The 12,916-nt window shown below is 30.5% G+C and overlaps 1 protein-coding gene across 2 annotated transcripts; it reads right to left on the bottom strand.

Moving 5' to 3' along the window:
* Positions 1-1,075: 1,075 nt before the first annotated feature.
* Positions 1,076-5,074, bottom strand: LOC125871772 (beta-fructofuranosidase, insoluble isoenzyme 1-like). 2 transcript variants are annotated; one of them, XM_049552441.1, is made up of 6 exons: positions 4,876-5,074; positions 3,560-3,568; positions 2,430-3,451; positions 1,888-2,132; positions 1,590-1,689; positions 1,076-1,461 (listed from the first exon to the last, which is right to left on the bottom strand). In XM_049552441.1, exons 1-6 carry the CDS (start codon positions 5,072-5,074, stop codon positions 1,282-1,284), a joined length of 1,755 nt encoding a protein of 584 aa, XP_049408398.1. In that variant the 3' UTR covers positions 1,076-1,281. The 2 variants fall into 2 exon arrangements, with proteins under 2 accessions (XP_049408398.1, XP_049408397.1); XM_049552440.1 differs by lacking the exon at positions 4,876-5,074 and having other exon boundaries at positions 3,560-3,601.
* Between the last annotated feature and the right edge of the window lie 7,842 nt (positions 5,075-12,916).

The raw sequence follows: 12,916 nt of genomic DNA, 5'->3' as shown, positions 1-12,916 counted from the left end.
TCTAGTGGCGACTAACTATAATCGCCACAAAAGGTTATCACCGGTTATGACGAATTTTTTGAGTCGCCACTTGAAATGTTGTTCTTTATTACGATTGAGGAAGTAGTTTCCACGAAGGCATCACAAAAACATGATTTCTTGTTACCTTGAAAATTATATAAGTTTTTTTCCACATTGTTTATATATGACATGAAATTTGATCATATATACAATATCCCTAGGGCGAAAAGCCCTAAAAGAATAATAAGAAACGATATTGTGCATCTCATAAAATTAAAAGTTAACTATCAAGTGTTTTTGAACAGATTTGACAATGAATGGAAATATCAACTTCGTCAAGTTACTCTATTTTGGCCATCTATTGTATTTAATTTTTTCATTTGTGATTTTTTTAGGCTCATCACTCCTCTTCCTTCTTTGCTTTTATAGTTCGTCATTAATTAAATATTCGATATTTTTATTTGTAATATTATCATATAACGTGTTATAAATTATACAATAATTATAACTTATTTAGTTCTTTCGTCTTCTCATATTTTACATGCTTGTTAATAGGAATTTGGTGCCTCAATAGAATTAGTAAGGTAAAAATTTGTCCTTTCACTTACTTGCAGAGGCGGATCTACATATATCTTGAGAAACTAGTAAAAATAGAGAATATAAAAAAGAGTGCACCTTTAGAAGGCATTGATCTGGCCCGTTGTTGGAAGTAAGGGAGTCCACCCCTACGACCTAGAGTTGATTTCGGCCAACAACCCATTTTTTACTCTTTTTATTACAAAGTTAAAGAGTTTATTTATAATACAAAAATTGCTAAATAGGGGGATCCTAACTCATGACCATTAAATAAATTATTCGTTAGCCATCATTAACATTTTTGCTAATGCTTAAATTAAGATAATATTGATGCAACCAGACTCTTCAAATCCTGGATTCACCTCTGCTTACTTATACTCTTCTCTTTGAACTTCTTATTATATTTGAATAAAATAAGTCACATAACAACTTGCCTAATATTACCAAATATTAGTTCTACATAAGACCACACATTTGATTGTGTAACAAAACAAAAAGGAAAGCTAACAAATTTCTTTCTTAGTATACATATGGTACTAGACAAGTCCATATACACACTCTTTGCCTTCTAAATTCACCAAAATAAATTAAGAGACAATTATAGAGGATTCTTGAGGACATCATCTACTGTTAAATTTGACACAATTTTTGTCTCTTTAGACATATATGGTTGTAGACATAATTCCTTTTTTTAAAAAAAAATATTTAGTGCATCTTAGCTACATCCATGCTCCAAGCATTAAGAGTCTCAATTGTGATTGTCTCAGATCCATTATTGAAGACAAATAAATGTGCATTATTATGAATCGCTAACGTTGGATACACCCTCGATGTTATGCATGTTTTTCCACCAGCACCAAAACTCTCCACTACTGAGTTATCAATCTGAAAAATATACATATGATACAAACTGATTAATCAAACACAAATCGTTACTCTTCAAAATAATCGAATCTTAAAAGCTTGATCAAATAAATTATAAAAAAATAAAAAAATGATGAAAGCAAACTTACCAAACTCCTAAGAGATAACTTCTTCATGTCTACTAAATCTACATCTACATATCCAGCAAATGAGGGCTTGTACATTGCTTCATTTTGTCTCATGGTAGATCTGCTCATTAATAAAGAAACTAAACAAGGTTAGAGTTTTTTAATGACACTAATAAACAATCGATAAGTAGATGTATTTCTTATCATGATATCAAAGTCGGGTCATTATAATTCTTGATTTACTCAAATTTTGTGCTCCTATATTGAGTTAACTATGTAAACTATGATCATTACAATAAATTCAATTGAAGAAACAAACCTTCTAGCATCTGAGCACATGAGAACCTTATAATTCTTTTGAGCCTTAAACACTCGAAAGAAAACAGGTGTGTATTCTTCCAAGTTCTTAGAAGCTAATGTCGCAAGCCCAAATGGTCCAAGCCCACCTTGGATAGTCGAACCCTTAATGGCACAAACATCTTGGGCATAAAGGTCGGCCCATTTAGGATCAAATTGTTCGGCCTTGTTCAAACTTGAAAAAGAGAATGACACTTCAATATCAGCCTGCAACCGAAGAAATGTAAGATGAGAAGAAGCTAACACACAAGTTTATTTAGCCCTAGTCTGTAAAAGGACAAATATTTTTTCCGACTAACCAATATTATTTCACTCGTTCAATTGCAACAAGTTATAATTATCACTGATATACATATAACAAGTGTATAATTAATCTACTATATATAGACCTATCATATGCAATTGATATAATAGTTATACATTGATTATACATTGTATACTAATTAAAATTACTTTTAGTTGGGATATTTAAAAGACTATAGTTTAATAAGGAAAAATTAAAACCTGTGATGCTGAGATTCCTTCAACTTCAAACATTTCTCCCTTGCTCAACTTCTTGTTGTTCAATTGAATCTTTTGTTTTCTTAATGTTTCTAACTCTTCAATAGGCCATTGAATCAATTGTTTACCACTAGGTTCGATCCATACTTTACGCGGAATAGCTTGAATTCCAGCCCATCCTTTCTTAATTTCATCGTCAGGTAAAACATCTGATTCATTTATCCAACCCCATACAATTCTTCGATTCTTCATAGGGTCATAAAATGATTTAGATGCATAGAAATTCCCATAGTCAAGCCTCAATCCCTTCGAACCATCGATAGAATTGTTATCAGGAATGTACCTATCTTTTTTGGTGTCATACATACCAATAGTGTAATAATCAAACCTATTAACATCAAGGCTATTCTTAAGGACATGTTTGACATTTTTTCCGCGATACGATGCATCTAAGCCATTAGTATTTTTTAATGATACAGGAAAAAAATCAGGACATTCCCAATTTCCAGTATGAGGAGATGAATGAAGTGGATGTTGGGCTTTGGCCCATTTAATGAAATCTCTACTTCTATACAATAAAGCCATCCCTCTATGTTTTCTCATACTTCCTATTACAATTCTCCAACGCCCATCTTGGCCCATCCATGCGGTTGTTGGATCACGAAATTCGGTTTTGTTGATGCTATTGTCAGGAACAACCAACGGGTTGTTATTAGGTTTGATCCATTTACGAAGAAATGGATCAGACAAGTTAGCTGGGATTGCATAATTCTGAACCTGAGAATCATGGGAATCTACTACTCCGGTGTATAAGATAACAGGTTTGTTATTAGGTAGAATAGTTGCTGACCCGGACCAAGCACCATATTTGTCAAATTTTTTAGATGGATAAATTGCGGGTTCTAAATGGATCCAATTTATCAAGTCTTTTGAGACTGAATGAGCCCAAACAATATTGCCCCATACTGATCCTTTTGGATTGTATTGATAGAATAAATGATACACTCCATTATAATACATTGGTGCTGTTCAAAAATAAAATGAAAGTCAATAATATAATTGAGTTATTGATAAGTTGTGTGTATATATAGTATATTTAGGAAGAATAAATAAAAAATAATAATCTAACTCACCATTAGGGTCTTTGTATATTTGAAAGGCATCCATGGATAGAGACCATATATGAACAAAAGAATTTAAAAAAACAAAAGATTAGTGAAGAAAATAGAATGCATTACATAATTAATCAATAATTAAGAAATAATCAAATACTATAGTAATTAACAAATCAAAGGTGAGAAAACACAGAAATGTAGGAAATACAAAAATGACTAATTAGTTGAATCATTTTAATTTATATGGCGTACTTTGATTTAATACGTAATTTAAAAAATAAAGTAAAAAATGTTTGAAAATTATGATCTGAAACATGTCATGAGATTTATTGTGACTATATAAACATTTATATCATGTAGAACGATAAGTGTAAGTTTAAATATAGAAAATAGTCATTCTTTAGATAACAAATTAAATAAGAAAATTGTGTCACATGAAAAACGAAATTGATGAGGTAATTTTTTTAGGGTGGGGTGGGGTTGGGGGTTGGGGGGAGTCAACTTTATAAGAGACAATATGTTTGGCAAGTTCTAATTAATATAAGACCTACATATTAAATGTACACAATATAGGAGTATGAAATGTCACTATATGTCAATACTTAATAATAATTTAGAAGGAAAAATATAAGGGAGAAGAAAATGCCATGGGGAATATAAAGGGTGCCTCCAACAAATTAATTTTCACCTTAATTCGATGGCCAAAATCTTAGGTTAAAAGAACCTTTTCATATATTTCATGTTTCTTTTTCTCTTTTGCACATTCTTATCGAAAACCTCAGTCTTGTAGTTGTCTTGCCATGATTATTAATCTAATTTCGAATTTAAATTTTGAGAATCGAGTTGTTTATAATTGGTCAGGAGTGGTTTTACCTCCAAAAGTGAAACATTTTAACGCAAGTTTAAATGAATAAAAGAAAATTAACACAAATGAACCACATAATTATGTATGTGTGTGTATGTATACATAATTTTGAAATATCAAGAATGATCAATCTTATATATATGTAGCTATAAAGATTAGTAAAAAAAAATATTTTTAAAAAATGTAACAATAAAAGAAACAACAACATTTGAACTTCTCAATATAAAAGTAATCGTCTTTTTCTGAAGTTTTATCACCTATATAATGCAATATTAATCTTAATAAAATTGCACCATCAATTAATTTATTCGTACTCATATTTATACCAAGTTAATAGATGTATTCCATGTATATATATATCTACGTAAGCAAAGTCATATATTCAAACTCGAATTTAAGTAATAAACCGCATTGCTAATGTTAAATTTAGCGTACGTCACATAAAGTAAAAAAATGAAGATGAACATACCATTAATCCAATATTTAGGAGGTTGAAAATGAAAACCCGTTCTATGAACATTCTTGACACTAATAGCACTTGAAGATTGCAAGTCCAAAAAAATATTATGAGAAGCAAACACCTTATTAATGTTTGATAAAACTATAAAGAAGCAAAATAAATAAATTTCTAAACCCCAAAGAGAAGAGCTTTTCATAAATAATTCCATTTTTTGTGATTTTGAAGAAAGATATTGAAGAATAATGAAGAAGAAAAGAAAGAATGCTGGATTATTTATAGACAAAAACCAACTATGATGAGTGGATAAAAAAACGGTTGATTTTTATATTTTCTTTTTCTTTAATTAAAATAAAATGGATGTAAATATATTTTTTAAAGATAAACTTCAATTGTATAGCCGTTTTTTTCTTACATGAGCCTTCTCTTTCTTTCTTTCTTTTCTAGAGTTTAGTTACAAAATCAGAATTTTCATTCTACGAGATTTATTTTTAACTTTTGTCTTGATATGTATATTATTATACATTTCTCTAAAGAATATTCATTTATTTTCGATCACGACGATTGAAACGATGCGAAAATTCAAATCCATAAAAGAAAAAAGTCGTGGGGAATATTTGGAAAAGTCAGACCGATTAGATTTCTTCATTCAAGCGACAATATAAAAAAATGAAATGAAGTTAGAAGTCGGGGAGGAGAGAGGGGAGGGGATTTAAAATTATAAAAAAGTAAATAGACGATAAAGTTGAAGAGATTCAATATTTACTATATAAATATAAAATATAATTTTAATCTTTATATATAAGATGTAATTTTTTATTGAAGAAAAGTCAATCTATGTAATTTATAAAAGATGCTTGCATAAAAATTTTATATTACCAAAGTAAAGTTAATTTGCATGACAAAGTAATTTAACGTATTAAGCCTGACGTAATAATTTACAATTAGAGTATATATAAGACTCTTGGTAAAAAAAAATATCTTATTCTATATGCATCGATTACATAAAGATTATCACATAATTAAAAAAGATCACTTTATGTTATAAGTATTGTATTTAAACAGTCTAGTCTAACGTATAGAGAACTAGAGAAGGAACCGTTGGTTGACGAAAATTAATTATATATAAATTGTTTGCTTTGCCTTACGTCGCCCTTTCAATAGGGGCGGAGCCAACATACATTCAAGGGGTTCATCTGAACCTTTTTTGGTGGAAAATATTACTATATATTTATATATGGTTATTTTTTTTTATGTATATATAGTAGATGTCGAATCCCTTCGATTAGTTCGTGTTTTCTATAGTTTGAACCTCCTTGTTAAAAATCCTAGCACCGACACTACCTTTCGAGACATTTTAGAATTGCCACATACCAATATATGTTCAAATTTTGCCTACCTTCTCCCTCCAAAAACATTAAAATTAAAATTAAAAAAAGGAAACCTAATGCCAACCTGCACCTAACTATATTCACATAATTAAAACTTGCCTAATGCTACCAATTATAGTATCAACTATATATATAAGCACGAATTTTGCAGGATTCAGTAATTTTAACATAAACGTTAGTATATTTATATTAAAGCTCCACTTATATATATAAATAATTTATCGAATCTGATAAATTATCTCTTTTAGAATTCAGAACGCTCAAAAAATTAAAATTACTATTCAGCCTTTGAGAAGAATTTTGACTATGGACCACAATCTTTTTATAGGTGACTCAAACTCATAACACATTAAAGTTGACGATGAAGGGCAATTATCATTGCATAACAAAAACAATATATTTTTTTAATTCACAAATTATATAACATATAGTTGAAAAGACCATTTGTGTGGAATATATGATGAAAATAAATACAATGTAGAATTTAAGCACAATGAAATAAAAATCGTGTGGAATTCATCATTTTTCGATGAATAAATTGATCAATACTAAAAAGAACCTAAATTTACGATGTAATTAGTTAGAAATCTGTCAGAAACATTATTGTCAACGTAACTCGAATTTTAAATAATATGTAATCATGATATTTGAGTTTCAAAATAAAATGGATAGGACCACAATAATTATTGAAAAGAGAAAAATGATAAATATACCTCCGAACTATGGTAAATGATATGCAAATACCCTCCGTCATACTTTTGGGACATTGGTGCCCCTACCGTCCAAAAACTAGAGCATATATGCCCTTCATTCTAAGGGAAGACTAAATAGGGATACGTGGCGCAATCTTATCCATCGATCCGATATTTAATAAATGTCGGGTTGGTGGATAAGATTATGACACATGTATGTCCGTTAGTATAAAAAGGGTATATATGCTCTAGTTTTTGGACGGCAGGGGAATCAATGATCCAAAAATATGGAGGATATCTGCATATCATTTATGATAGTTCGGAGATATATTTATCCTTTTTCCGTATTGAAAATGAAAAAAATGGATAGATGAATAGGTGATGAATATGCATAACAACAACAAAGTGCATTACACATTACATTTGTTGATGAATTTGGCAATAATTTTAACTTTCTACTTTTCATTTGCTTAAATATGTCTTGCAACATTTGCAGTTAATAGCTGGCTAATGGCTTTTCCACCTTTCAATTTCTTAGTGGATTCCATTGCCAAATATGTGTGAATTGCATTTTAAAAAAAGTAAGAAAATTGTGGAATATTTTTACCATAGTCCTTAGACACTAATTAATCAAACTCAGAAAGCTAGCTCATTAGGTAAAATTACACAAAATAATACATTTGGAGCGTGAACAACATATAACACGAGAGGCCAACATTGGGAAATCAAGGAAAAATTCAAAAATATTCATTTTCAGACTTATAATTGAAAAATAGTCGAAGATTTAAAAATTATTGAAATATTCAATTTTTTGGGATTCACGAATCTCATGAATTTCATAAATCATGTCAATATCTTACTTGTTTAAGTTCGAAATATGTGACACTATAATGGTGTTTTTGCATCAAAAGTGGCGATTTTTCAAAGACTTTTCAAACACCGAATGTTTTCAATTCTGATAGCATGTAAATGAAAATAGACAACTCAATAACTTTGACTAAAACCACATACATGTTTAAAGAATTTGCTAAATAAATACAAATAGTGTGTATACCTCAAACGTCAACCCTATAAATCAAATGAATGGAAGAATCTCAAACTTAAATCTATAGTGATATTCATATTCTGAATCCACTCTACTTTAGTATTCTTTCATCAAAACACAAGAAAAATTGATGATAAGCTTCCTACATGCACTTCCACTAAGGTTTTTGCTCACTTGATGACAAGTTTTCACAACTACTTTAGAAAAGTCAAATACAATTTTAACACAATTTGGTGATACCTCAAAAAGAACCAAGTGTAAGATATGCATTTGGTATTGGAAATTTGGCAGTACAAGTGCACCTCCAAAATTGTTGCAACTTCTATATCAAAACTTTTATGTTGCACTAGTTTCTCTTACCCATAAATACCTAATTTTTATAAAAATTAATAAATAAATTTTTATTTCTCATGTCAACATGATGTAATAATCATAATCTTGAAAAATAAAGCTCTACCTTTAAATATATATATAGTAACAATAACAAAAGGAAGATTTTATTACCTTTCATTATTCAGCAAAAAAAAAAATGCAAAATATCTCGTTGAATTCAAATATCTATCTTAAATGAAAACTCCAAAAAAGATGATTTTTTTGTGTGTGTAATTACTTGATATGTGATATTTACTGGCCAAACTAATTTTATTTGCGCCAAGTAAGGCTCAAAAATAAGGAAGCGCTCTCTATAAAAAGTTTCTTCATTCTGAAGGCTCAAAGAATTGTTTTAATTTTTAATTCTTATGAAGCTACATCAACAACAAATCTTTTTTTTATTTTTTGTAGTATTGCTTCTACTATCTAAGGAGCAACATTGAGCGTCATGACCCAAACGAAAGTAAAAAGAGTTTCAATTCTTTTTTAGTTATTATTTTCTTTTCCTTCTTTTTACTTAAAAAGCAAGGAACTTAATTTTTTTTATGTGCAACCTATTTCTCATGGTTCATGCAAATTAATAGATTAGTAATAAATAAATAAAAATTATTCTTTTCACCTTTTACTCTAGAAGTAGCTAGCCCCATCATTTTCAGATTTAATTCGCATATAGGTTTAAGGACATGCTTTTTTTAAATTTTGTGGATGTCAATTAGAAAATCTAGAGTTCACATTTTTATAATCATAGCTACAAAAATGGAAAGAGGAGTTTGCATTTATTTTGAAATCTTATTATATAGTGTGGTGGAGAAAAAGTGGATGTTGATGTAATAATAGCAAAGATGGTGTTCACGGTTTGATTTGAATTAATTTTTAATTAAAATTAAAATTAAATTAATTTAGTCCCTTTTTTTAATTTATCAAAATCAAATCAATCAAATACAATTTATATGTATCAATTTAATTATTATTAATTTTGGATGAATTTGATTTGATTGTTCAATTTTTAATCATACAAAAATATATACTATCTCCTTCTTATATAATTTGTTTTTTATTCTTATTATAAAGTGTGGGGGAGAATAAGCGGATGTTAAAGTATTTAACAACATTGCATATTTGTAACCATGTGTACATTGATTCTTGGATTTAATGATTAAACAACAAGTTGACTCTAATTTGAATAATGAAAAGAGGTTTGAATAATTTTGATATTCTCCAAAAGTTATTTAATTTTATATTTTAAAAGTCAAAATTTTAAACTACGAATAAAAAAGTGCTTGGTAATTAACATCGAGTATTTATGACATTTATCTAAAATATATAGTAAATTTAAATTTGAATATGATCATACAGTTCAATAAAGTACAAATTAAAGGCTTAGTCTAGAAGACAAAGTCACACAATTTTATTTGTGTGTGTNAAAATTGTATTTAGACAAAAGCATTTCACGCGGAAAAAAATAAGTTGAAATCTTGTGCGTGGAAAAAATTCACTTGAAAAACTCATCTTCGAAAACTAACCAAAATATCATTCTTATGTATAACAAAACAACATTTTGATTCTTCTTTTTTGAAGAAAATGAACAAATACACATGTCAGAATGAGCCCTATAATTTTGAGCTTAGACAAGTGGAGCAACTTCAACTTCTTTAACCAAATCCAAGAGTCACACATCGGTTGTGAGCAGGTCTTCTTGAGCGAGTGAAGTGCTTCACGGATGTGGAGCACGAACGCATAAAACTTTTTGCTTTTCCTTTCCCTCCCTCGCTTACAGTTACTTCCAATTCCAAAGTTTGGTCTGTTTATATGATTTTGAACTACGCTAACCTTATAAGTTAGTGCGTTTTTATGATCGAGTTAGGCTTAAGGTTTGTTTTCTTATCAATAACAGACACCATATAACGACTTGTAGGATATCGATGAATCGTGTATTTCTTTAGTGTGTATGTGTGTGGGCAAGTTGTTCTTTTTGCCATAGTTGGATTAGGCAATTTGTCTTTTAAATGAAAAAATGTTGCTCTTAATTCATGTAGTGGACACAAAAATTAATTGGTTAAAATAAGAAGGCACAATGTATGTAGTGAACTAATTATAAGTGTTAGCTTTTGCAGCTTTCACTTGATTTCCCATAAAAGTAAAATATTCCTTAGCCTCTTGTACAATATATGCATTTTTTTGAATGTATAGTTCAATGAATTGGAGAAATCCATGAGGTTTAAAGCAGCGGCAGATCCAGAATTTAGACATTGAGTTTTGAAACACCTCGGTTCATTGAATGTTCTACCTTAGAGGCTTAGACCATCGACATTATATGCTCTACTAAAATGGATTTCATGAAACAAAGTATAAGAATCATCTAAAGACTTGTGTATACAAATTATAATATATGTGTAAAAGTTTGTTAGCAATAATTTGATCTTCAAATATCCCAGTAGTTGTTATTTGAGAATGAACTTGTTTAACTTGATGAAGATTTTTACACTATAGAATCTTGATGAGAAAATTGTGAAATAGGTGTTTAATTTGTTGCTCATGTAGTACTTTAGGTGTTTTTCGTGTTTATTAGTCCACTGATTTTTCGGAAATTAGTAGACTTGACTTCATTGGCCCCCAAACTTGTCCAGTCGGGCCCTCACATGCCTGTTGAACAATACTATTACATTTTCATTAAGGACAACTATTTTTTCTCCATTTCAGTGTCACAAAATACGAATTCACCATGTAGTTTTCCCAAACAAGAAGTGATTTTTTTTGTGAATTACAATTACCAACATGTGATGAAAGATAGTAGTAAGAGACGATATGCTAGTAGTAGCGACTCATCACGATCCATTGGTTCATATAGATTCATGTCTTAGGATCCACTGTGTCCACCACGAAACCAAGAGGGTACTAACTAACGTACAGTGAAGTCCTCTCCAAACCGGCTCACCAACTTCATGATCACTTACAATACACAGGATCTACGAAGGAAGGGGTTGGGTTAGGAGCGTTTTCAGTACGATTCTTTACATGTATATGTTGCACTCGTGTTGGATCCTCCGAAAAAGGAACTATCCAACACACACCTGGAGGCATTACAACATAGCATTTCACCTCAAAAAGACTGGAACAAAGCCAATCACCAGTAATCTCTGTAAGAACAGGTACCTTCTTTAAAATGGTGAAATCGATTTTCATCACAGGCAACGATCACCCTACTTGTAACCTGAGAAACAAACTTACAGAATGTGTGGCAGTCACCACATACTCTAAGGTTCTTCATAATTCTAACAGTGGATTGTTAAGGTGTGCTTCTGAGGCCAAATGCAACAGCCAACTTTTCACTATGACAGAATAAGGTTTCCAAGCTTAAGTTCCTCATCAACATCATGCAACACAAAGTTTGTATCTGGAACATAACCAGAAATCTCTAGTTCCTTGAGCAGATATTTTAACTTCTCGTAGATCTCTTTCGATAAACTAAGCAAAAACTGCATACTCTCAAACTCTCAATCTTGTGAACAATACCTGCAATAGTGCAATGGAGAGCTCCATTATCTATTGATGTCGCGGGATGGATACTGGCCTCCCATGAGAGGTAAGGTCAACAGCAAAGGATGTCACGGAAAGTGGTGGATGTAACTCAACCCTTGCAATGTTGCAACTCGACCCTGTCACATATTATCAAATAAAATTTGATTTTAAAAGCAAAAATATTAGCTAAACATTACCATCAGAAGAAAATCATAATATCATGTGTTCCCCTCATAAGACTAGCATTTAAAATGTCATATCTTCCAACTGTTTCTTACCACAATTGCATACAAATCTCCTATTCTTACTCACAAACCACATATTTGGTGGACTTTCCTTCTAATTGAATTATGGAATTAACTCATTAGAAAAATTTTGTGACAACCAATTAGTCCACCATTCGAACGTAGCATTGGTAAGCTTTCTAAGTACTCCATCTTGCAAAAGAATTCAATTATCTGCAAGGAACATAAACACAACGACTACACAAAAAGGAGGAAGAAGAGAGCACAAGAGAAAAAATAGCCGGCCACGTCAAGAAAGGATGTCACGGGCTCGCGGCTATGATCTCCTTAAAGCAAAATATTGAAGTCCTTTGCTGAAGCTCCTGCACAATAAATTATGATTATAGAACAAGGAAAAGGGAAATTGAAACCATCGGAAGCCTTGAACCAACTACCACAGTTTCTGAGTATATTCAAATACTTCAACAGCAACTAATAGGAAAGTATAAGGCCAATTACCACCAGAAACTAAAAATTGAAAACATGAATTCAGCCACTTACAATAGCTTGAGCAACAAAAAGTAAATATAACAAAAACTAGCAGGATTGGAAAAAGAAAAACAGGAGTTACAATTTTAGGAGTAGCAGAAATTTAGAGTTTGGTAAATTGTTTCAAGAGAAATGAATAATAAAGAGCTGAACTTTCAGGCAACTAAAGTATGGGAAAAGAAGTATTTCATTGTCTGAACAGAATTATTATTGAGGATTTATAGAGCACACCCCAACTAGTTTGTGATCGATACAATAACT

Source organism: Solanum stenotomum, chromosome 7 (assembly GCF_019186545.1).
Source record: "Solanum stenotomum isolate F172 chromosome 7, ASM1918654v1, whole genome shotgun sequence".
NCBI classification, from domain to species: Eukaryota; Viridiplantae; Streptophyta; class Magnoliopsida; order Solanales; family Solanaceae; genus Solanum; species Solanum stenotomum.
The sequence above is the reverse complement of the archived record's forward strand: the minus strand, read 5'-3'. Positions and strand labels throughout refer to the sequence as shown.

Coding starts and splice junctions, on each gene's coding strand:
- LOC125871772 (XM_049552441.1), bottom strand. CDS start 5,074: ATGGAATTATTTATGAAAAGCTCTTCTCTTTGGGGTTTAGAAATTTAT. Junction 2,133..2,429: donor AAGGAATCTCAGCATCACAG/GTTTTAATTTTT, acceptor CTTCGGTTGCAG/GCTGATATTGAAGTGTCATT. Junction 1,462..1,589: donor AGTTATCTCTTAGGAGTTTG/GTAAGTTTGCTT, acceptor TATATTTTTCAG/ATTGATAACTCAGTAGTGGA.